Here is a 24,091-nt window from a genome sequence, read left to right as displayed (position 1 = left end):
GAGCTCACTTTTCCCCGGGCGGGGCGCAGACTGACCAACTACTTCGATAATTGTGAAAGCACTTCAAGAAAAAAAAAAAAAAAAAAAAAGTTTCCTCACTTGCAGCGTGCGGCCGGAGGCGTGGAGAGCGGCGCTGCCCTGGCGGGCTCAGCGCAGCCTCCACACTCCAGCCCCGTCAGGGCCGAGCTCCTCCGGCCGGGCTGCGGGTGCCCTCTCGCCGTCCTGCCCTCCCTCCTGCCCTCCTTCCTTCCTTCCTTCCCTCCCTCCTGCCCTGGGAGGCCGGGCGGGATGAGGGGGAGCCGGGGCGGGACCGCCCGACGGGAGGGCGGGCGCTGCTGGCGGCCCGGCCCGGGGCTTCCCGCGGGAGGCAGCGGCACGGCGGGGAGCCTGGGCCCCGCCCGGGGGCTGCTCCTCGCCTTCAGGCTTGGGGCCGGCCGGGGTGGGCGAGGGGACTGCGGGGCTGCCCGTCCCCGTCCCCGTCCCCGTCCCCGTCCCCCTCGGCTGTCAGGCCGCTTGTGCAGCGGGGCTGAGCCGGGATCGTGCTTCTCCCGAGGAAAGGCAGCGAGCTGTCCGGGCGCCATGCCGCCCAGGGGCCGGCTGCCGGTTCCTCTGCCGAGGGACATGGTCCTGAGAGACACCGAGGGCAAAGTCTGGAGGCTGGGCAGCCAGATCGGCCAGGGAGGCTTTGGTTTGATCTATCTAGGTAAAACGCCGGCGGTCACTAACAGGGGCGACGTGATTTGCTTTTAACTTTCTGACCTGACGAGGTTTACACAGCTTGTTGCTGTTTCCATGCCGGCCAGGGGGGTTTCTGGCTGGCTTCTGCCCCCCTCTGTGGGGTGTCCTTGTTCAGAAGTTTTTTGGGGGACCCCCACGTTGCCCATGGGTGTGCTGGCACGCCTGGAGATGCTGTGCAGTGAGGCTGGAGCTTCTGCCAGCAGCCACGTCAGGCGTGACGGGGTTCTGGAAATGTCTCCTGCTAAATTTTAAAGTCAGTTTGCATCAAAGGAACATAACAAGAGCAAAAGCTAGCAGGGTGTTGCCTCAGGATTAGAATTTTATTTTGCACCAGAGGCGTGAGTGCCGTTCTTCATTTGTGCTTTCCTAGATATGTTGCCGTATTTTCTTCAGAAGGAGCGGCTGCGTTTCACTTGGTCGGTGTTTTATAAGCAATGAATTGTTCCGAAAGGCAGTTTGTAAAGTGTTCTGGGTCACTGGAGAAGATAATGAGACGTGTTGCCGGTCCTTAGGAAAGAGCAAGTGCTGTTTTCAAGGCAGTATTAGGAACTTTTTTTCCCTCCATTGCACTGCTTGTGTACAGTAGGTACAGGCAAGCTATCCGTAGTGATCTGTCAGGGACTGGTTTGTACTTGTTTTAAGGTAGTGGTAAAGACTTACCTAGAAGCAGTTTAGTACATCATCTGTGGAGCCAAAAACGATCCTATCAAGTTAAAAGTACGTTAACTCAGTATTTGGAGTAGTAGTGTTTAAAATGATGAGCAGGCCACCTTAATACTTAAATTGATTTCCTTTTATGTATAAATCAGCTATATTTTTAAAAGTTTTTCCTTTCTTCTGTATTTCTGCCCTGGAAAATACAGTTGCTGCCTTTTTTTGTAAATTTTTCTTTACTTCTGCTAGTGCCATTTGTTTTCGACTTCTGTTTTTTCCCCCACTTTATCTCTTAATGCTATTTCCTTCATACTGAGTGATGCATCAAGGAAAAAAAAAATGTTATACAGCATGAACTTTCCACCTAGTGCGATTTCCAGATTTCTTTATGAGGAGACCAGTTTTCACTACAGTAAGCATCCTGTCCTGCATCTCAATTCTTTTGTCTTTAGTATGAAAAAAGATGTTCTGCACAAATGTGCAAGGCTGTGCTAGATTCAGTGTGGTTTCATGAAGGTGAAGATGTCTGTCAGTGTCAAACTGTAGGATCAGGCACCAAGAGTTGCACTTCCCACTAGTAACGTATGGCTGCAGGAGGGTGAACAATTTTACGTATGCATCTGGACTTGTCAGAGTTCAAGAGACTTCAAGTTTGAGTGATAAACTTTTGAGGGGGTGGGGAACATGGTGTGAACTGGCTTTTGGAATGAAGAGGAGAACACACTTTATTCCACCAAATGGCTGTGTAAATGAAACAAAAAGATTTCAGTAAAACCTCAATGCCACTGCTTCTGCTTTCCTACAGATGAAGTAAACACAGTCAGTGTAAGCAGCGGGTAGCTATGGCCCTACATCTACCCTCTATCTAAGTTCTGGGTTTGTTTTACTTTGGACTAGGTTTGGTGTGGTCTGCTGCACAGAATTTCCTCAGCAACTATGTGGTTTGAGGCTGATTAAAACTATTTTGAATCCTTACCTTTCTCTTAAGAGTTGGAGTGCATCTGCTAGGCTTCTGTAGTGGTGGTTTTGGTTTTGTTTCTTCGGGAATTTTTGTAGCTTGTGCATGCTCGAGTCAGCAAGCTGAACCAGTGGGGATGATAAGGGTTTCAGCAAACGGCAGTTACAGAGTCAAAGGTTAGATGCTCATAATATTTACATTCTTTATGCTTTTGATATTTAGATAGCTTTTTATGGCCTTTGAAACATCAGTTGGTCTCATTTGAGGGATGCTGGGCCTAGAGAATATATGAAAATTGGTACAATAAGAAAATAAAGATTAGCATGAGCTAGGAAGTGAAGTTGTCTCTGGCTATTGTCATTCAAGAATAAACTGTGGGAGAGGTATGTGAGGTGCAGGGTCAGGGTCCAAAGGAGAGGGAGACGAACTTATAAAAGGCTCCCAAGGAAGGAGTGAGAGAGCTGGGGGTGCTGCACAGAATGCAAGGTTGTAGTTGTAGGTGTAATTCATGAGTCACACAAAAAAATGTTCCTGAATCAGAATACATCTGTCGTTTACTTCTGCAGTCAAATCACACTGGACCTTGTAGGTGGTGTAGCACATGGGATTCAAACAGTTTCATGCAGATTTGATTAGTTTTCTGCCTGATCACGCAGACCACTGAGGTGATTTCCTATACTGTGGTGTTTGTTGCAGTTTGACTCCCACTGAACTGACATAGAAAGCAGTCAGTGGGTTAGCTGAGAATGAGAATACAATCTGGGACCCTTGGTATTGCAGTTCTGTGTTTGTTTGCTTCTTTGTTTTTTAACAAGTGACAGCATAGGGGAAGAAATACAGCTGCCACTTAATGGTATTTTTGTTTGTTTATTCTCTTCTTTCAGAAGGACAGTGAATGTTACATGTAGCAGTGAACTGAAGGCCTTGCTCCCTTTGTAGCTGATCTTTTAATTATAAAAGAGGAAATCAGCAAGATTTCCTTCAAGTATCCTGACTGAAGGTTTCTTGTTTTGTCCATCTCCTTTGGTCAGGTGCATGTTTATGTTATGTAACATACACCATTCGGTAGCTATTTTGAGGCTTCATCCTACAGAAGCATTTAGCCACCTGAGAGTCAGGGGAGCGAAGGAAGAGATGAACCTTTGGGAGTAACACTCCCATGTGTGCTGCTGAAGGGCACCGACTTCGTGCACTGTTCAGCCCAGTTTTTAACATACGTGCAGCGAGATGTGAGAGTGACCACGAAACTTTCAGCGAGAAACTAGCGCAGAAGGAACTGCAGAGAGGTGGGCAAGACGGAAGAGTGGAGTCAGATTCGACTGCCTGCCAGATACGAACAGCACAGCCCTTTTCTAAGTAAAGGTTAACTTTGCTGGCTGTATCTTTTAATAAGTATTTTTACAGTGGTGGTGTAAAGATTTTGATGTGCGTTGTTATAGCTTAATTTCCCATTAAGGGTACTCCATACTCCATTAATCTGTAACAACGTACTTGAGAAATTTTACGGTATCTCTGCAAAATATATTTACTAGGGATGCATTCCTTGGAAGGTTCACTGAATCAAAGCCTCTGAAAGCCATTTGCTGACCCTGAGCCCTAGAATGCTAATCAGCTTTTCAGGTGCAGGGCTTCTAATGATGTGTGTGAAAGTTTCCAACATCTACAAGTTTGGTTCTCCCCCATGAACATTTTCCCTGTTTTTCTAGCTATTTTTTTCTCTTTCCTGTCTGTGTGCCATCTTGTCTATTTCTTTGTTGACTTGTTCCTTCCCTTGGATTCCCTTTGCATTTGTACCTCAACCAGAACAAATCCAGCAGCGGAAGGCTCACAAATACTGTTTCCTCCTAATGTTCCCGAAGAGCAGACCTTCTGCTGCCAGAAGCAGCATCTAGGAGCCACCTAGAGATGTTCTTTCAAATGTCACTTGTGTCACGGGGACAGCAGTATGGATCACAAGCTGGAACTACCTGTGCTGTTACATGCTGTTTCATTTTTTGGTACTGTACTGATTAGTTGTCAGGCTCCTCAGACAGAGCTGTTACCCCTTTGATAAGGTGGGGACAGAACGGGGAGCGTGCAGGGAAGGACATGAGGTATTGCTGGTCTCACAAAGAGTTTGTAGCCCTGTGGAGAACAGCAGCAGTACATGTGGAAAGGAAGCGAGAGTCGAGGAGGGTGCTACTGAGAGCCCTACGTTCTCTCATTTATCTTCCTGATCACAGCCAGTAATTAACACCAGTCTTTATATAAATCATTCCTTAGTCCTGCTGCAAGGACTCTATTAATGCACAATTTGGACTGAAAATTTCAATGCAGAAAGGTCACACAATGTTTTGTTAAGATCCCATTGTTAAGAGCCCACTGTCTGCTCTCAGGCTTCTTTCTGATGAAAACTGATAACTCTGCCGAACGCTCGTCTTCGTGTATGTTTGTTAGATCGTGTCTGTTATGCTATAACATGCTACGTTGTAAATGGGATCTAACTGTATTACATCTGTGTATTGTGATGAAACTTTGATAGGTGAAAACTAAAAGTTTTGAAACCAATTTTTGTAGCTGGCTTTGCAGCAGGTGTTTGTGTTGCTGTTTGACTGCTATGTTTGCAGATGGTGTTACGAAATGGGAAGCTGAGGAAAGGGCAGATTGATAACGAATATCGATAATACAGCCACCGATACTTGCGTCCTGCTTGGAGATTTGCTACCTGCATCGCCTTTTTCTCCTCCCCATTTTCCAAGGGGTGGCTGGTGGAGGTAGACGAGGTGTGATGCTGGCCTCCTCTGCTTTTAGGCTTGGGTCGTGGTGCGTTCTGCTGTTGATACTCAGAGACCCGGGGTTCTGGGAAAAAAGCTGACGTGTGAAAGAAAGGTTAAGTCCATTTCAGAAAGAGTATGTCCTGTTCCATGGATAATTTGTATAGCCTTGAGCAGGGGTGCATGTGTATCAGGGAAGAGGAGCTTTGACGGAAGCATGTTCTGCCACTGTGTTCATTCCTTGGTTTGATTAAGGAAGCAGACTAGTAACTGGTTTTAGAGAAATTAAGTACTTCAACAGTTGCTTAAATTAGCCTCGCTAAAATATTTGCTTTAGTGCAGCAAACAAATTAAAAAAGCAGTAAAAAATGATACCTAAAGATACATGTTAAAGATGATTTTTATGAATTCAGCAGAAGAATATTAATAGCAGAAAGCTGTAATTAAAAACACTACCAGGTGACTGTCTGGTTAAGGCTGGATCTCTCTCAACTTCAGGTGTTAAAATGCATTTCAAAAAGGTCTCATTGTACCTCTAGGTGTGAACCTGAGTGTGAAAATAAATTCATTGCCAGACAAACATCACCTCAGGAAAGAGTCTTTTTATCTAGTCACTAATACTAAACTCTAGGTAATCTCCTTGTATCTATATTTATAATGTTTCACCCTATCTGTGGGCAAATTAAATCATAAATTTAGCCTGATTTTGCTATTCAGTGATCACTTAGGACTGGCCATGTGTAGCAGGACCAGACTGCTTCACCTAGAAAAAAATCCCTCTTCTACAGGTTCTTGCTGGTGACTGCTTCCTCTTGAATCTTCTTTCTTCTTTTTTTCTGGTAGGCTTTGGAGGCAAAAAGATGCAACTTTTAAAGCATAACTCATTTTTACACAGCAATCTAAAGTCTGTTACAAACTCTGCTGAGATCTTTGCTGTTTTGTCTTAGTGTTCTGACACTCTGGTTTGTTTTTTCACACCTATGTATGGACTTACCATTTGGGAGCTGTTGTTTTGCTCTTTATTTGTCCACCTTGCAGGAATTCTGGTCAGGGACCAAGACCCTGGCGTGCTAAGCAAAGCTAAAAGGCAAGAGGGCAGGTTTGATTTTTATCTTCAGTGAAGGAGGTATTTCTGAGCAGTGTTATCTGTCATCAGGAAGAGCTGCGGATGAAAGGTAGGGCACCTGTTGCCTTGTGGAGGGCACTCTCCTCAGCCGTCTTTGGCACCTGTAACCTACTGAAACTGGCATCGTGTCTTCTGATGGGCAGTGCGTCAAACTAGCAGATGGGCTAGAGCAGAATTGTGCCAGAAAACAGTTTGTGCATCAAGTTTTAAATATTAGAGGCCTGGCCTCCCATCTGAGAGTGCGGCAAGAGCAGACCATGCGTAGCTTTTCTGCCTGGGGTTAAAGGATATGTCGTACCTATTCCAGCTTAGAGTAATTAACTTTGAAAGTCAAATTCCCGTTGCTGTAGAATACAAAACTTTGGCTCTAGTGAATCACGAAGGCTTCCCAGAAAGATGAGTAAGCAGTACAGTGAAATTTCCTAGCAGTACTAAGTGTTCTTAACTTGGAGGCATTTGCAGTTATCTGCAAAACAGTTGAGCACAATTTTCCACTGAAAACCATTTACTTGCATCTTGTGGAAGATGTTTCAGAAGCACAGCAGAGGGCCATGTGTATGTAATTGGTGTAATAAAACTAAATTCATAGAGATACCTCGAAGAAGAATCTAGAAACAATATTCCTAAACACTGCTTAGAGTGTTTATGAATAAATGCTCTTCTCTTTATATGAATAAACACTTCTCTCAGAAGAGGGTCCATCCAGGAAGCACTGATGCGTTGTCATACACTTGAAGCACTGAGTGTTTCAGTTCTTGGGGAAATCCTGAATATTGGGAAGTGGGCTGGGAGGGAGGATAGCAGGGAAGCCACATGCTTTGCTCTCCTTGAAACCTTTGCCTTAGTACTCTCCGTATGTAGGATGTATTTGAAGTTCTGTGTTAACTAGCAGATGCTACTTCTGATTTATTTGTTTACATTTTGCTTTTAGAAACTATAATCCTGCAACTTGGATTATTTTCTATTGTTAGATACTCTGAGCAAGGCTTCCCCCCGTTTCTCAGCCGCTGAGTTTAACGGCTCCTGGCTTGACTTTAGATGGGGTCAGAATTTTTCCAGCATTTTTATAGGCTGCCTGTAACACTGGAGTGTGGTATTTTCAAGGTTAGGTTTTATTTCTGCAAAAACTAAGCTGACAATATCACTCTCAGGATTAGTTATCCAATGAAACAAGGCAAAAACTAAATGCTAGCAACCCAAGAACTCCTGAAAATAGTTTCGTTCGTGTTTCCAAAACAAATACATCCTCAAAATACCCGGCAGTGGCAAAGACAGCAGCTGTGGACAGGAGCAGGGATGTTTTTTCAAACTGCCAAATCAATGCTGTTTTCTTTTCCACTGTGTAAACTTTGTCAACAAAACTGGTTCTGTGAGAGCCATTGAAAATATTTCACCATATTCCAAATGTGACTGCCACAAATTAACTGCTAAAACTACAACAAGCACGTTTGAACTGGCAAACAGAATTGGCACGCTTCTTTGTCAGACTGCATGCAATTGTGCGGAGTGGTTGTAGGAAATGGCAGTTCATCCAGAAACGCTCTTTTGTTACCATGTCATATTAACATTTATAAAGCTCCCTTAATTAAGGTTGTGGCACTCGGCAACAAAACGGATGAGACTCACGATAAAAGAGGATGATAAGGCCATAACTGCTGTGCCTGGATTAAACTAGGGAATTCTGGACATGGGGTAACGTGAGGTAGGTTATTGTGTAGGCGGTGTGGCATCTTCTTTGCCATTATTTCAGAGTGCATTTTACATTTCTATACTTTTCAGTGGCATGGTAGCTGTGATTGTGGGATGAAGGAGAGGAAGAGAAAATAAAGGTGTGCCCTTTGCAAATATTTTATTAGACTTTTCTTGGCACAAGGTGGGAATGGCCACAGCCCCTGCACAGATTCACCTTGCACCAGTCTTCCCAGCTAGCAATTATGCAGACAATGGTTTTGACTGTGTGCATACATTAACACCTCTACCCCCAAATGTAAGGAAACTGTGCATCTCTTGTTGATAAAAGCAACACAAACTGTAAGCTGGGAACTCTTGCATTTGTTATGCTATTTTAAGATCCCGTTAGCAAACATAATCTCACCATGTAGTGCTCCTGGTACTCTGTGTGTACTTAGACGCCATCGGAGACTTCCTGCACATCAGCATTGCTCTCCTGCAGGGTCTCTGCTTACTGTCCTGCAGTCTAGCACTTAACTGATTGTAATATTATAAATAGCCATGTGCTACCACACAGAACGAGGCTAGCACATGGCTAATTACGAGTATACAGTAATTAACTATGAGCTAAACTCGCAGGAGAGTATGTGGTGGTGGTCTATGAGGTATGTAATCAGACTGTTTGTTAAACCTTGGGAGCCTTTCCAGTCTGTTAAGTAACTATACATAGTAATGAGACCATTTTTTAAAAAACATTTATGTATATTTATGGACAAAAAATAGTCTGTCTTATATCTGAGCTGTGGTTAAAATATTGCTGCCTGTTATAGGAAGGGTCAATGAAAATGATGCAACAAAAGGCCCGTATGCAACTTCTGCTTACCCGTATGTATACGATTGAGCTTTATAAGAATTGTAGAGTATTATCCATTGTGTGTGTTGCGCTTTGTTTCTTGCACGCGTAGTAAAAATGGTAATACCATTTCTCCTTTTGCGTATTTGAAAGTCATGATTTCATTTTCTGGAGCATCTGTTTCTGTATCTTGTTGAGCTTTGTCTGATTTCTCTTTCGTTTCACATTGTAACATTTTGCAGTTAGGTTTGGTTTTATTTTTCTTCAGGATATTCTTTCAGTATTATTCCAAAAAGCATCCACATGGTTATAGTGTAAGAACCGTGGGGGTTAGGCCCTTTTGCTGGGCTACCTCCCGTTAATTGCTCTTCTTCATTACCCTGACAGCTGTTACTGTCTGTTCCAGATTACATGAATGAGGCCTCTCTTTATAAAATGTCAAGATGTCTGCAGGGAAGTTAGATCAGACTCTTTGAAATAAATTTAAATTTGATACTTCTCTGTACCTATCAAGCCTCTGTTAAGTAATCTGGAATTAAAATACATTTTCTTATACACAGGTTCCTTTCTGATCTGTGTCAGTAAGAGAGCACATCTCATTCTGTTTGGGTAATGTGACATTATTGAGTACAGTGAAAACACATGGGATGTGTTCTTTTAGACTAATGTCTGCAGCTATTAACGCACAGTCTACGTGTAACATAAAAAAGATAAAGCCCAGAGCACCTTTGCCTTAATTCCCATTTCAGTACAAGGAAATGGTAAGAAGGAAGTTTATCAAAATTTCCTTCCTGCTTGGAAGAATAGTTTTGAATTGTGTTCTGAATGTGACTGTTACTCACCCGAGTCCATGGATAGTTCACACCTTCCAGACCTACTGCTTTGGAAGAGCTTCATTTTATCTTAATGCGCAATTAGCCCCAAACCAGTGATATCAGGGTGTCAAGCTTGAAGGCACACAGCTACAAGTGTCTGTGCTGCTCCTTGAACCCAGAGAACCCAGAGACTGTGCAGAGTTGAAGGAAGATGGCAGCTGGAGTCTGTTCATTGTAAAAAAAAAAAAAAAAATAAAATATATATATATATATATATATTTATGCCCTGACCATCAAAAAATGTAAGCTTGGATGGTTTGGTTAGATCCAAGTTTACTTGATTTTTATTATGCGGATAAAAGTAGTCCGTTTTTGTGTGTGCTGACAGTTGAAGTGTTTCACACCTGGACTGTTGTTGGTATTTGATCATTATAAGAAGTTTGAAAGGGACACTTATTTCATAGGAACTGTATTCTTTTTAGTTTTTCTCTCAGTGATGATTCTAAAAGATGATTTAGTCTCATTAAATTTTAATCCCGGCATAGCTCCGTGTAGCCTCAGTAGTATCAGAGAGAACTGATAGTTCTCTCAGGGTCAGAAGAAAATAGAATCGCATTGTCTGTGCAGCGAGGTTCTGTCTCCTGGGCTGTAATTGGCACATGTGGTCAATTATTGTTTTGAAATTTCTGCTTGCACTAAGAGGCACAATCCCTCATCTCCCCTTTTAGGCAGGTGATGGCTCTGCTATCCCTAACTTAGGCCAGTGTCTAAATAATGTCAGAATAGAAATCAAGGTTCTGGGGCCAAATTAATTTGTAATAGAGGAAAACTGGCAATCCTGTCTAGAGGCATAATGTAGGTCATAACTTTTAAGTGGTGTCTTTGTCACGACAGTGGATTGACGGGAGCCAAATACAGAGGTTATCCAATTGACTGGAATGACTTAAACATAGTCTATTATAATGGGATACCTCATTGTGGTGCCAACGTGCAATGGGGACATCCTGCTTACTGCTTAATTACCATGGAGAGGGAGTTCTGAAAGTGTGGGTTCAAATTGCTGCTCTACTTGTTGATCACAGCTTCTGTGGTGTTGGGTTTGTTTTTTAACTCGGCAAGTCTTTGACTTCTAAAAGCTGGAATTCAGACAAAATGTTGTGTGTCATATATTTTACTGAACACCTTATGCAATGTTAGCTTCCTCTTTGCAATTATATTTTGTTGCGTACAGCTTGATCCATCTCTTTCTCATTTTGCAGCTTCCCCTCATACTGATGTTCCTGTAGAAGATGATGCAGTGCATGTAATTAAAGTGGTAATGTGGAGATCTCATTCCTAAGCTGTTAACTTGTATGCAGTGCTTTCTCTTAATTATCTATCCTTATTTTCAGTATTGAGTATGTATTGCATGCTTGTGGCTTTTTTTAACATCTTGATATACTTTCCCTGCTAGGGTATATGCTTGGTACTTCCACGACTCATAGTGTTTCCCCGACTTTATTTTTTCCTTTCCTTGATTTCTGCCCTGAATGGTTACATAAGGAAAATCAGACTATGAACTTAAACGTGTCTGATCTATAGAATTTCTGGAAAATAGCATCTTTAATAATTCCTGAAAGAATCTGTGTTGTATGAAAGTGCGTTGCCAAACAACTTTTTTTCTTATCTACTTAGAAAAATTGTATTTCTGATGGCATGGTATAAGGGAGATGGGAAAAAGGGGATTTAATCCTCTTTGAATTTATTGAATTTATCTTATGCTTTTGTTTAGGAACTGTTGTTTCTCTAAAACAAGTGCCTAGTATTTTATAATGCTAAGTTTGTTTATTTCTCAATAGGAATATCTTGAAAATGGGCCCTTATTTTCTGAACTGAAATTTTACCAGAGGGCTGCAAAACAAGAGCAGAGTAAGTAACATATCAACAAAATAAAAACCACTGAATTCTGACTCAGGTAGATTTAAGGACTAATTTAGGTTTCATTTCTTCTGAGAAGAACTAATGCTTTAGAGCTTGATAACCAACTCACTTCACATACAGCTGGTGCTGTAATAGCTTTAGTTTGCTGTAATTTTCTTTATTTGGATGTCATCCTTGTTGTTTCTGATCAGAAGAATGACATTTGTTAGGTGCACACTTCAAAGTGCACAGCAATGTATGGACTACAGAGAGAAGTCAGCCTTAAAACAGAGGTACTACATGGACTGATTTGCAACTGTACTTCTGCTAGTAACTATGCTCGTGTACGAAATTAAGAATGTGTGTAATCATCACAGGATTTAGTAGTAATCAAGGCACTTGATTCTGCAGACAATTTAGCATGGATGTGATTTAATTCTGGGAACTGTCATAAAGACTTCAGGTGACTTAGATGGCTGGTAGACAGAAGCACTTGTGATAGCTGAAGTACTCTGTATGAAATAAAGTAGAGCTTCCAAAGGCATTATTTCGTCAGCTACTGATAACTTTGTATCTGCCTTTGTATGGAACAAAATTTCAAATTACTAGAACAAAAAATGCTTCTTGTTTTGGAGAACGTAGAGAACTTCAGTGTAAATCTACAATCCTTTGTTTGGTACAGTAACTGCCAAATAAGTTATGCTTGCTTTATTGTTTTGTTCAAAGTCTTGGCTTGGTGGCTAAAAAATAGACTAATTCCTGAAATTCTCTAGTTAACCCAGTATTATATTTTCTGTATTATTATTGCAGTAAGAAAATGGATGAATCTCAAAAAAATAAGATGTTTAGGAATTCCAGTGTTCTGGGGATCAGGCTTGACTGAGTACAAGGGAAAAAGGTAATAAGATGAATTGTAATTAAGCTTGAAATTGACTGAAAATCCCTTTTCAACAAAATGGAGCTACCTCCTTTCAGCCTGACGCAAACTTGTAGCTTTGTCTTTAAAGTTTCCTCCCTCTTGTGTATTTCTGGATAGCTATAGATTCATGGTCATGGAGAGACTGGGGGAAGACCTTCAAAGAATCTTTAAAGATTGTGGAAGTAGATTTAAGAAGGAGACTGTTCTGCAACTTGGAGCACGAATGGTATGTATGCAGAGAGAAAACTGTCTCACAGTTCATGAATTCAATGAATAAGATCATTATTCTTAAAAGATAAAGTTTATTTAGTTAGCTTTTGAATTTAGAATTAAACACATGCAAGTTCTATGCATTTTCTTGTTTTTCATCCTTTATAAAATGAATGTTAAGTGCAAAATCGAGACCCTCTGCAAACTCGAAGTTGGTAGGCTCAAACCCAACTTTTTCTAATTGGTTAAAACATAGATCATACACTTCAAAATGTGTGTCTGGACTGAGATTTGTAAGCCCATTCTCATGCTTTAGCATGTACTGATTTTTTTCAGTGTTTGAAAGGTATTGTATTAGACATCCATATTTGTCAAAGTTCCCAACTGCATGCTTGAATGCAAAAACTTGAGTGTTTGCTGAATGCACAGGTAGTACGGGTTGAGATTAGGCTAGTCTGCAAATACTGGTTTTGTTTTCAAATGTGTAGATTGGCATATTCTAACAGAAAATTATGTATGATTTCATTTGCATTATAACTTGTGTTGTGAAGGACTGCTATTACTGAAGAGAGGTGCACAGCAAGTGGGGGCAGAGGCAATGGTCATAAATTGCAAGAAAGGGGATTTCTGACTGAATATAAAGGAAAGGTTTTTGCAGAAAGAATGGCTTGGCACTGGAACAGGCATCCCAGAGGTTGTGGAATGTCCATCCTTGGAGACTTTTAAACCTTGACTGTTTAGTCTCTTGTACAACCTGATCTAATTCATATTATCCCTGCTTGAAGCAGGGTTTTAGACTAGAGACCTCCAATGTTCGCTTCTAACCTAAAAATAATAATAAAAGAAAGCGAACGGCTTTTGTAGTCGCATCACTGACTAACTTGTAACACTGTGTTCTCCAGCAGCCAGGATTGTCCTTTGTTTGAGTTGACAGGTGCACGTGTTGTTTATTTCCAGTAACAGAGCTGTTGTAGTACCTCAGCGCAGAGCTGAAGAAAGATGATAATGAGAAAGGGGCAATGATGTGAAATGTGGGCCATGTAATAATTGACAGGATCAAATATATTACAAACCATCAGGGCTGATTGTGTGCTCTTCTGAAGAGCTTGGTGTTCTTAGCAGTTCCTCCTATATTTATAAAGTGCTTGTTTGGCTTTGTAATCAAAGAAGCTGGGACTCATATGGTAGTTAGACGGGGGTACTCATGGCACAGTACAACTATTTAATATTTGCTGTCAGCAGTGTGCATGGTGGGAACAGGCTTTGTGGAAAGAGTGGGCAGTCCTTGTGCTCTAACTCAAAACAAATGTTATCTCAGTTTGTGTAGCCCTTGAGCTCACTGCATAAGTGAGAAATATTTGGTGGTAGGGTTAAGGTGAAGAAGTGGAGATGATAATGATGCTTGCTTTCTTTTTCTGTTTTAATCCTTCCTAGCTGGATACTCTGGAATATATACATGAAAATGAGTATGTTCATGGTGACATTAAAGCAGCAAATCTGCTTTTGGGCTACACCAATCCACATGAGGTAAGCATGTTTACTTACCTACACTGTTACATGAATATGTTCCTAAGTGTTTAATAGTTAGTTACGCGTATTCTGTGTTAACAATTCATGTATTAATAAAAGAGAGGTTTGGGCATGAATATTCACATTCTCTCATGACAAATCCAATAGTGTCTCTGTGGAGCCTTGTTTGAGAAAGAATAAAATTCTGCTGCTTCTTTTAGGGCTCTGTTAACTGGGATAGTAGTAAGGGACAGGTAAACTAATCAGCAGGGTAAGTTAGAGGACGCAATTCCTGTTCTAGATTATGCTAGTGTAAGTATAGTATTAGAGTTTAAGGATGTGGCCCTTGTATTTTCATTTTTAGGATGTTCTAGCTTTCTATTATCGTCATGAATTGTGATTCCATACCACTAACTGTTATGTCCTGCTTGTTGTACTGGATATGGCAGATGAGTAGCATTAAGGTTGCTGCTGTCTAATACCCTAAAGCTAGGCTTGAAATTGAAGCATTTCAGTAAAACATTGTGAAACAAACCTTTTGATCTTGTCATACTCAGTATGGTTGTACCACGTCTTTTTTTTTTCTCAATACATTTTAAGTATGCCTTTTTCATAAGGGGAAAAAAATCTAATTTCACTTAAATGTAATTAGCTGTCAGCAATACTTCTCCCTTTTTTTTTTTTTTTTTTTTATATTTTTCTACCACAGTGATGAAGAAACAGATATTACGAAACAGCTCGCTGCCATTAAAGGTCGAACCGTTAAACTTTATCTACTTTCCTACAAGTTTCAAGTTAAATGGTTGATTCAAAATTAACTTTCCAGCTTTCTAAAATACATAGTTTAAGAACTATCACAACTGTTTAAAACTGCCGTCTTTTTAGACAGTGGTAGCAGCCAGTACATAATCTCAGTTTATGATGTTTACCAGCCTGCTGTATCCAAGAAGCCTATTTAGAGGCAAAATGATCTGCTACCCAATTCCATCAACATAACTCAAATGACTTTTTTTTTTTTTTTGTCTTGGCTATTGTGTGTTTTTATGACAACAAGATAAGTTGCTGTTTTTCACATTGAAATCATTTTGGAATTGTCCATTGATAGTAATCATAAAATTTTAAGACGTAGCTGACTTTGATCAGCTGCTTTTGAGTTAGCTAGGTTCTGGGGTGATCCGATTTGTTTCTCACATTGTCTGCATACTAGTATTTAGTTTTCATGAGTAGCAAATTCATTGACAGATTAAAGTAATTTTGAATTACTGGACAGAATTTTAAGGTGGAAATGTAACTTAATAAATACAGAAAATATTAATAGATATTCCAACTTAAGTATCTTCTAGCTTGAAGTGTAAAAACGGTAAGTTACTGCTGAGATTTCTTGTTCAGAATTTTGTTATGGTAAAATGTGTTTTCCACTGAAGTGGTTCTGTAAAACAAAATAAATAAAATCACATTCCTATTTAGAATAGTTAAGAGGAAAATTTTTCTCATATTTGCTTTCATTAGTAAGATGTGCATTAAACTTGCATTTCTATTAGCCTAAGAAAACTGAGAGCTGTTCAGATATTAGTAAATGAAGTGAGGTTGAATGGAAATAAACTCCCTAGTCACAGGCGCCTGAAATTCTGCAAGTGGCCACAAGTCTGCTGGTTTCACCGAAACCATGATAACTATACCATACCAGCCCAGAACCATGTTCACAGAGCTTGGAAGCGCAATGTGTTCATGTGTGTGTGTGATGATTATTTGTAAATGTATTTTTAAGGAAATGTGTGCTGAATTGAGCTTACGCAGCAGCACAGACGGCTTAATGGGGACAGGTTTTGGACAAATAAAAGCAAATTGGTTCGCCATATATCTTCAAACATGTATGTTCTGTGGGGCAGGAGAAGGAATAATCTCACCAACACCACAGGTAAAATTTCAAGTTAGATGTTGTAATGTAATTCAATAAACCTGCCCCTGGAACTGTTGGCTGATGTGCTGTCTGCCCCGTACTTCTTTACCTGGGCATGCTACTCTGCAGGCACATGCAGCCCTAGACAATATCCTCATGCAGACGTGGGCATTCAAAGTGTGTGTATACTTGCACACGTGATTCTGCATTTGTTAGGTCTTAGCCATATGCACATGCCAATGATTTGGCTGTAATTGCTATATGAAAGTCATTTCATCCTATTCCAAATTTTGTCCTGTTCCTATTGTAAGGCTTCATGGTGTTGTGACAATCTTTTCTATAAATCAAGCTGTCTTTATAACATGCTGGTAAGCTGAGGCTGTTATGTATTTACCAGAACAGTATTTAGAAGTTCTGTGGAGCGCTACCACTGACTAAATATGACAACAATGTGGAATAACCTGACCCATATCTTCCAAACTGTTGTCAGAGATGCTGTATTTGGGAATCTTGTATCAATCTTAGAGACTTTAGAGAAAACCTCAAACGCTATTACTGCTACAAAATGCTTGTGAAGCGTGTTTTTTATCCAACCTCTTTCTGTTAAAATGGTAGATAGCTAGATAGCCTTGGTCTGGTTGGTTAAAACAATGGATCTGGGTGGTGACGTGGTCAAGCTAGTTTCATATTGAGTGGGAGCATCTTGCCAATGGCAAACTCCAACTCAGGAAGAGAATGTAAGCTGGGAGACCTCTGGCTCCTGGGGAAGTTAGTATAATAAAGCTGTCTGAGCTAACAATTCATCTGGTGAGTTTTTGTTATGAATTTTATGTTGAGGGGATTCTTGCTCTGTAGGATTTAGGATTTTAAGAGAAAATAAATTTGAAGTGTGCTGTCAGTTACAGAAATATTAGTTTTTAAATGGAACCCATAAATAATCTCTTTTTATATATAAAAAGGAACGGAAATACAATTCAGATTTCTCTGTTTTGGTGAAGAGACAGAAATCTGTTCAAAAAAAGCATATGTACCTTTAGCCTGACTTTGCTTCTGTTTATTTAGTGTCTGTTTGTGTGTCCTAGATGCAAATTTGCCACTGATGTCCTTCAGTTCCAGAAAAGATTACTTTTCTGTGTTAAACTTGCTGTTGTTACGCTGTCTCTCCTATAAATTAACCTAGTGAATTTACACCACTGTCAATAAATATCATAGTCCCCTTTTTGAAATAACATGTGAAATCCATATTGCTATCCCTTACCTTGTGTGGCACGGCAGAGAAACAAATAAAGTAAAGGTCCTGTCACTCTGTGACCTCCAAATGATGTTTAGAAATAGTTAGAAGATCAGAATCAACTGACCTCAAAGAGCAGCTAGCTGCAGATCTATTCAATAGAAGGGAGCGAGGCCATTCAGCGAGTTACAGGTCAAAAGATCAATTCTCTAGTCAATATGTTTCTGAACATGGACCCAGCACAATGACTGACAGAATAGGAGTGATGTACTGAGGGAAGTACACAGCCCATGAATCTAGGAGAGGCCTGAAAGCAAACTTGAAGTGATCAGACCTATAAATTACAGAACAAGTGAAGCACTCTGTGTTGTGGCGAGCTGAAGATGATTTGGTGCATGGTAGGAACTGTTTGTATGATAAAACAGAACAAGCGTTACTGGAGTAGACTCTAAAAGAGGAATATGAATCCACTAAACACATTTAAATTATGATACTGTTAAAAGGGACAAGTGGTCACGAGGGAAATGCTTAAAATTGGAGTTTTTAATAAATGAAGTAAGGCTTGGAAGAATGCCTATTCAAAACAATTCTTGTAGCTTTTCTTTTTTATGCAGCGTATGGGCAGATGTGTTGCAGACTCTCAAGACTCTACCAGAAGTCATGTATTTGCATTTTCAAGCTGTAAATTTTAAAATTAGATTTGCACCTCAGTTTTGCTTTTAAGTTTTTCTTAGACATGATAGTTACAGAATAAAACTCCCAGACATTAATCATAGATGGTCTTGAAGGAAAAGGAAGAATAAAGAAACATTTCAAAATCTTAAATTTAAGACCAGCTTTCAGTGGAGCAGTGCAGAAGATATAAAGCTCATGCATTGATCATACAGGAAAAAACATGCATGAAAACAATTCCAACTCTAAGCTATTTTTCATTGTGAGATGAATCACTGTGATTCCTGCTTTTCAGTCCAGCATGACAGATCTGCTAAGGAGCAGGTGAACTGAGAAAAAAGGAAATCTTTTCTGTTCCCCTTCATGCCTTTTAGGAAGGATACAGTACCCAGGTATACAGAAACAGCTGAGCTTGACACACAGACATTGGCTACTCCTCTGATTTGAGATGTAGCTTTGCAATGAGACGCCCTAAATTTTCTTTCATCACTCTTACTGCTACTTTTGGAGTAGCAGTAAGTTGCTCACACTGGTTTAATTTCTTCTGGTGGTTATGGCCCAGACATCTTGGATTTGAATTGATTTCAGCACTGGAACTTGTAGCTCTGTTTCCTCTTGGCTTTAAAGAGGAAAAAAGACATGGAATGAAAATGCATGGGTACAGAAGAAAAGGAGAGCCAAGAACCTAGACTGGGCACCCCAGAAACAGCTTTAGACTTGGCCTGCATGGAGGGCTTGGCAGTGTCATTGAACGTTTTTGTGGCCAAATGGGTCTACAAAGGCAGCTGTTTCCTGGATAGGATTTGAGAAGTGGATTAAAATTAAGGATAGGTTCAAGCACAATTTCAGCATGTTATGGTGAGCGTGATGTATTCTTAAAATAAGGTATTTCAAAAATATTTAGATTGGTGGAATTGACACTTACTCCTTAAAGTCTGAAAGAGGTGTAGTCAGCTGGAAGGATGTCTTTGAATTGTTTAGTCTGAAGCTTGTACAAAGCCCCTGACATTACTGTTCTATTCTGTGGATTTAGTGTTAGTCCAGCCTGTGAGATGATGAGCCATTGCAAATATTTCCCTCTAAACAGATTCAGTCCTCTGAGTCTACTTGACTTCTTTTTATTTAAAACTTGCAATAAACACCATTCTAGTCAAAACATTCTTCCAACTTTACCTGCTACAACTTGGCAAGATTCAGACACATTTAACAAAGCATTGGAACCTTGTATAACGCAGCACTAGGTTTATGTTTACAGCTTTGCCAAAATAAATTCTGATTTCTCTGTGCACGTACATTTCTCTACCATTCTATCTCCCTGTATTTCTTCTAGAGCCTGGTTCCATTCTGTGTATGTGCGCAACAGTGTAAAGCTGAGAAAAAAACAATGAGCCTTCCTCACTCCAAACCCTTTTCTTTAAGCAGGAGAACATGCTAGGCCCCGAATATAGAAATTAAACAGGCTGAGGAGAGTTGGAAGTGGTCTTCTACAGGCACAGATGTTTGTCTTTCCTCCTTCCTTGTTGTGTTGGTTTTTTTTTCTGTCCTAATTGTTACACTTAAAACTTCCTATCCCAAGATGGATTTCAGTCCGAAGACCTGCTTTAGCCCATCTTTTTGTAGTGTAGGGTCCAGCTGAAGCTCACAGCTCTCTGGCCATCAGCAATCTGCATCATATTAGCTGGTATCTACTTAGTTACTTGCAGTGCATTGCACAAACTTAGTGATGGAACCAGTGGGAAGAAACCATCCAAAGAAAATCTCTGTATTGTCAGCTGTTCAGCAATGAAGCTCCTGATATGTGTACTGCCAGATAAAGAATACACCATGAGAATCCAAAGCATGGGTCCTGTGGCTTCCCAAATTAGTGCAGTTGTGTTATAACATACACAAGTTTAAGAATTTTGTGTGTCTAGCAGGTACTGAGCACCTTACATCTAAAGCAATGTGAGGGAGTCACACACAGAAAGGACAAGAAGACCACCAAATCTACAGCTGGTTGCTTGTGTACATAAATAATTACTTGTGCCTGTGTGGCTGTTTGCTTGAATAAGATGGCACGTTCATGTTTGCATGAAATTAAGTGCGAAGAGTTTAGAAATCTGGCTCCTAATCTATAACAAAATCTATTAATAACAGACCATGCTAGGCACTGCTGAGTCTAGTGCAAACTGGGATGCGTTTAAAAAACAAACAAACAAAAGCCGTGAATAAAATCAACAGAGATAAAATAAGAAAGTGCGGGGGTAGGAGTGTCTAATGTAACACAGCTAAAACCAGCTGTTCGAGGCTTCTGTCACTTGCACCTTCATCATCCTTGATATAATTTCTTGTTTGAAGTGTCTTATGTATCTTATTCTGCATGTTTTGTTTTCTTTTTATTTGCTTTGTTGTTACTATAAAAAGCATGCAGATGAAAATATTTGTTATTGAAACTCATGCTAATGCTGACTTCATTTTTCTCAATGTTCTTTAATATTTATCTTCTTTTCCCTCTCCCTATATTCCTTAAAATGCACACACACAAATTATTCAGCTACCCCTACCCACCAAGTTCTGAGCAAATTCAGAAGGGCACGCAGTGTTACACTATCAAAAAGTGACAACTAGCTATAAAAAACTATATATCTTTTTAATGATGAAAGGGCTATAATGAGAATTGATGAAATGAAATTAATGGTAATTTAAAATAATGTAGACGTTCTAATAACGATTGTGGCAAGGTTGTAGCAGGGCATTGCTGGTTTTGTGCAGGCTGAAAGGGGTTTCATTTTGCCGGGGGCTTTCCCTTGAGAGGCTACCAGCACTGTGTGATTATGGAAAAAACTCTGGCCTGAGAGCTGGAGCAGTGCTCCGTGGCTCGGCCAGAAGCACGCTGAGCCATGGCACTCCTGCCCAGCTTCAGGAGCAAACTGCTGCACTCCCAGGTGTTGCCTGTGCAGGGCTTCGAGAAGTCATTGCTGCTTAGTTTCCATGCCTTACCTCCTTCAGTCGAGACAGGGTAATCTAAAACTACTTCCTGCTTTTAGGGTTGTTGGTTTTTTTTCAGTAGAAATTCAAAATTGCTTTGCTGATACTACTACTGATGGATTTTTTTAAGTATATCTGTTGCTGAAAAGCAGATCAAGGGTATGTAGTTACTAGGATGAGACCTGGTAACTTAATTACTAGGTTCAGGTTTAACTAGCAAGTGTTTGTGGCTACTCTCCTGCAGCCCACCAAGGCTGGGCTGCTGTCTGTCACCTTGTGTAGCGTTCGCAGCCCAGGCAGCAGCAGAGAGCTGTCAGGGCTGCTTTTCTTAGGCTGTTTTCTTCTAATGGTTAAAATCTCATTTGAATTTAAGGCATAGCCTGGCTTTGTAAAGGTTCAAATCCCCCTCTGGATTTCATCTTCTTGTACCTGATCGGCTGTACATGCCAGCAATCGGTAGTCAAGCAAAATCGAAAATGTGCTACGTAGCCGGGGAAGAATACGTCTCCTGGCCTGCTCTCCTTCCCAGCCCACAAAGGAGGCAGAAGTCTTGCAAAACTTGGCTTTATGGTACTTTAAATTAGTTCTCTCACACGGGCTGTGGGCTCAATTAGGACAGGTACCAGAGCATCAGGAATATGCAGGAGAGTAAACGCAGGAGAAAATCAAATTGGTGAACCCAACAAAGTTTATGCCTTGTCCCAGATTTTCTCAATACGCATACAGTCTTTAATCTTGTATCACGGTTTGTATAGTCTGTCAAGTGAAAAACATCATCAGTAATCTTAAAAGCCATCAACCTGCAGGAAGCAAGCACTGCATCCCAGCTTACACGCTCCAAATAAGCACAGATCCTGCAGCAGAAACAGTAAAACCAAGAGACCAGCCATCCCAGGATTTGAAGCTGCCTGGAGCACAAACAGGAATCAGTAATTCAACAGAATGTGCTACAAAATAACGTGTTGTGTTTTCTTGAGGGTTTTTTGTTTGTTTGTTTTTCCTCTACCAGGAGTGATGTAATTAAATTAAAAGTGAGTGCTAGAGGAGTTTATTGTAGACTTTTATAGGATAAACTATCTTTTAGCTGAAGAGAACAAAAACGAAGATTAGAGTAAGAAAAAGTTTTTCTTTATAACTTGATTTAGTGGAAATGATCTCTGTGCTTTCAGGTGGTTCTGCTTCTGCCCCAGAGCTCAGTTCCATTGGCAGTGTAACAGCAGTCTGTAACATTTTTATTTTATTTTTCAGTGAAAGTACCATACTTGGATATTTATTTTAACTTTTTTTTTTTTTTTTTTTTTTAAAGCAATTACCTAATGTGAGAACTGGTCAATGAAAGGGGTCAAAGGCCAGGTGGGAGTGTGAAAACGACAGAGTGAGAAAATAACCTATGGGGTATTATGGGGTGGACAGATTGTGATTAAATTCCAGCTGCTTTCAACAAGTTCCTGCTTGTCAGCTGCGCTGCGGTAATTGACCATGTGCATGTATTAAGTCCACCCCCGTTGGAGGGTAGAACATGTTAATCTGAACTTCACAGAGTGGACACGTGTCCTTAATCTAAATTCTGCAAGTGGCAGAACTGACACGGATGCGCTATGCTTAGAGAGAAACAGGAGCCGCATGACTTGTTCGGGGTTGTCTTGACAGGCAGCAGAGGAGCAGGAATTGTAATTCAGCTCGCCTGAGCCGCTCAGTTTTCAGTTTCAAACACCACAGAAGCGAGCGTGGCTGTAAGTTTTAAGTCAGTTGATACCTTCACAGTGAAGTGCTACGACTGTCGAAGTGCATCTCCCAGTGCAGAGCTATTTAGGTAGCTATAGCCAAGCACCTGGGAAAAAATCACCTGTGCCAGGATGGAAAGGTGAACGTGTGGCAGGATGCATTGGTGTGCTACCTCATACCCAGTGAGGGCTCTCTTATTTTTACACTTGTACACTGATTTACCTCTGGATTTGCTTCAGAGTAACTTGGAGTGAAGTTTGTCTCTGTGCCTTCTTCAAGTTTAGTTTAAATTCAGGAGTGATTTACTAGGTTTGCTTTCAAGGCTGGTTTGTTTTGCTTTGTTTTATTGTACTCACTCTGTTTAGATAGCTGCTGCCAGCACAAAGCTGCTGGCAGTGACATCCAAGAAGAGGAGACCGCAGTCAGGTACAGCCCGCGGCCACGGGCCCTGCTAGCGCTGGCGTCCTGCGTGCTGGGGAGCTGCAGCCTCTCGCTGCTCCTGGCTCTCGTGTGGTGCTGCTGACATGGAGTTGTACAGTCTCAGCTGATGGGAGATCTGAGGAGGGGTGTGTGAGCATGTTTTAAGTGAGGAGAGAAAGGGGTCCCATAAGCAGCACGAGGATACATAAAAGGCATATTGTGCTTTATGATGTCTAGATGCCCACCTGGAGAGCAGAGAGCTTAGGAACAAAATAAAAAGACTGAAATTGTGCTCGACTCTGGGATAAGATAAGAGTATGGTAGTGGAAGGATTTAAATGGGGAGGGCAGCTGTTATAGCCCCTAGTTGTACATATTTTATCCTAAGGCACCATTTGGTTTAATAAAATTTAGATCTAAGGCTGTCCTTAACCTATCAGTTTCTTAAGACTTAATTATAAAGGTTATACTTTCAAAGGACAAAAGCATTATTCATTTGTCTGTTCATGTCTTCCAGGTTTATCTTGCAGATTATGGACTTTCCTACAGATATTGTCCCAATGGGAACCACAAACAGTATCAGGAAAATCCTAGGAAGGGCCATAATGGGACAATAGAGTTTACCAGCATAGATGCCCACAAGGGAGTAGGTAGGTTTCTTTTTTGTATTTCAGAGGAGTGATTACAGCATGAGTAATCAGGCTGTGAGAGCTGATGTATACAATAGAAGTAGTCCTGGGGATTGCGTGAGGTTGATTGGGCCCTTGTGTGGTGACCTCCTCTTGTACCTGCGAACGCTTCTTCAGTGCTGCTGGGGAAGGGGGCAGCACGACTAAAACCCAAAGGCCACTGCACATTTGCTACTGGAAGGTGCACCAAGATGCCCTAAGAAAAGCTTGCCGATGAACTTAATTGGTTCACGTTGGGAGTACTGGTTTGTGTTCGCTGTCCTCTGCAGAGGCAGCACATGCTAATGCTGTATTATCAAGGAAAAACGTTTTCAGGTCTGCACTGTCCTTTAGGGAGAGCTGTGTCTGAGTGTCACCATCTGTGTTATAAGGGGATATTTCAA

At 40.9% G+C, this 24,091-nt stretch overlaps 1 protein-coding gene across 4 annotated transcripts in view; it reads left to right on the top strand.

The window, feature by feature from the left end:
• Nucleotides 1-356: 356 nt before the first annotated feature.
• Nucleotides 357-24,091, top strand: part of VRK2 (VRK serine/threonine kinase 2) — a 46,902-nt gene continuing 23,167 nt past the window's right edge. For all 4 annotated transcript variants that reach the window (XM_082756734.1, XM_082756733.1, XM_082756736.1 and 1 more), the window contains exons 1-7: nucleotides 357-703; nucleotides 10,828-10,883; nucleotides 11,407-11,476; nucleotides 12,278-12,365; nucleotides 12,504-12,612; nucleotides 14,031-14,123; nucleotides 23,537-23,669. In XM_082756734.1, coding sequence (XP_082612860.1) covers nucleotides 580-703; nucleotides 10,828-10,883; nucleotides 11,407-11,476; nucleotides 12,278-12,365; nucleotides 12,504-12,612; nucleotides 14,031-14,123; nucleotides 23,537-23,669 — 673 coding nt within the window. In that variant the 5' untranslated portion in view covers nucleotides 357-579. The remainder of the gene's footprint in view (nucleotides 704-10,827; nucleotides 10,884-11,406; nucleotides 11,477-12,277; nucleotides 12,366-12,503; nucleotides 12,613-14,030; nucleotides 14,124-23,536; nucleotides 23,670-24,091) is intronic.

This window comes from Aythya marila, assembly GCF_965140915.1.
Source record: "Aythya marila genome assembly, chromosome: 3".
NCBI lineage: Eukaryota > Metazoa > Chordata > Aves > Anseriformes > Anatidae > Aythya > Aythya marila.
Note: the sequence above shows the minus strand (reverse complement) of the source record. Positions and strands in the feature narration are given on the sequence as shown.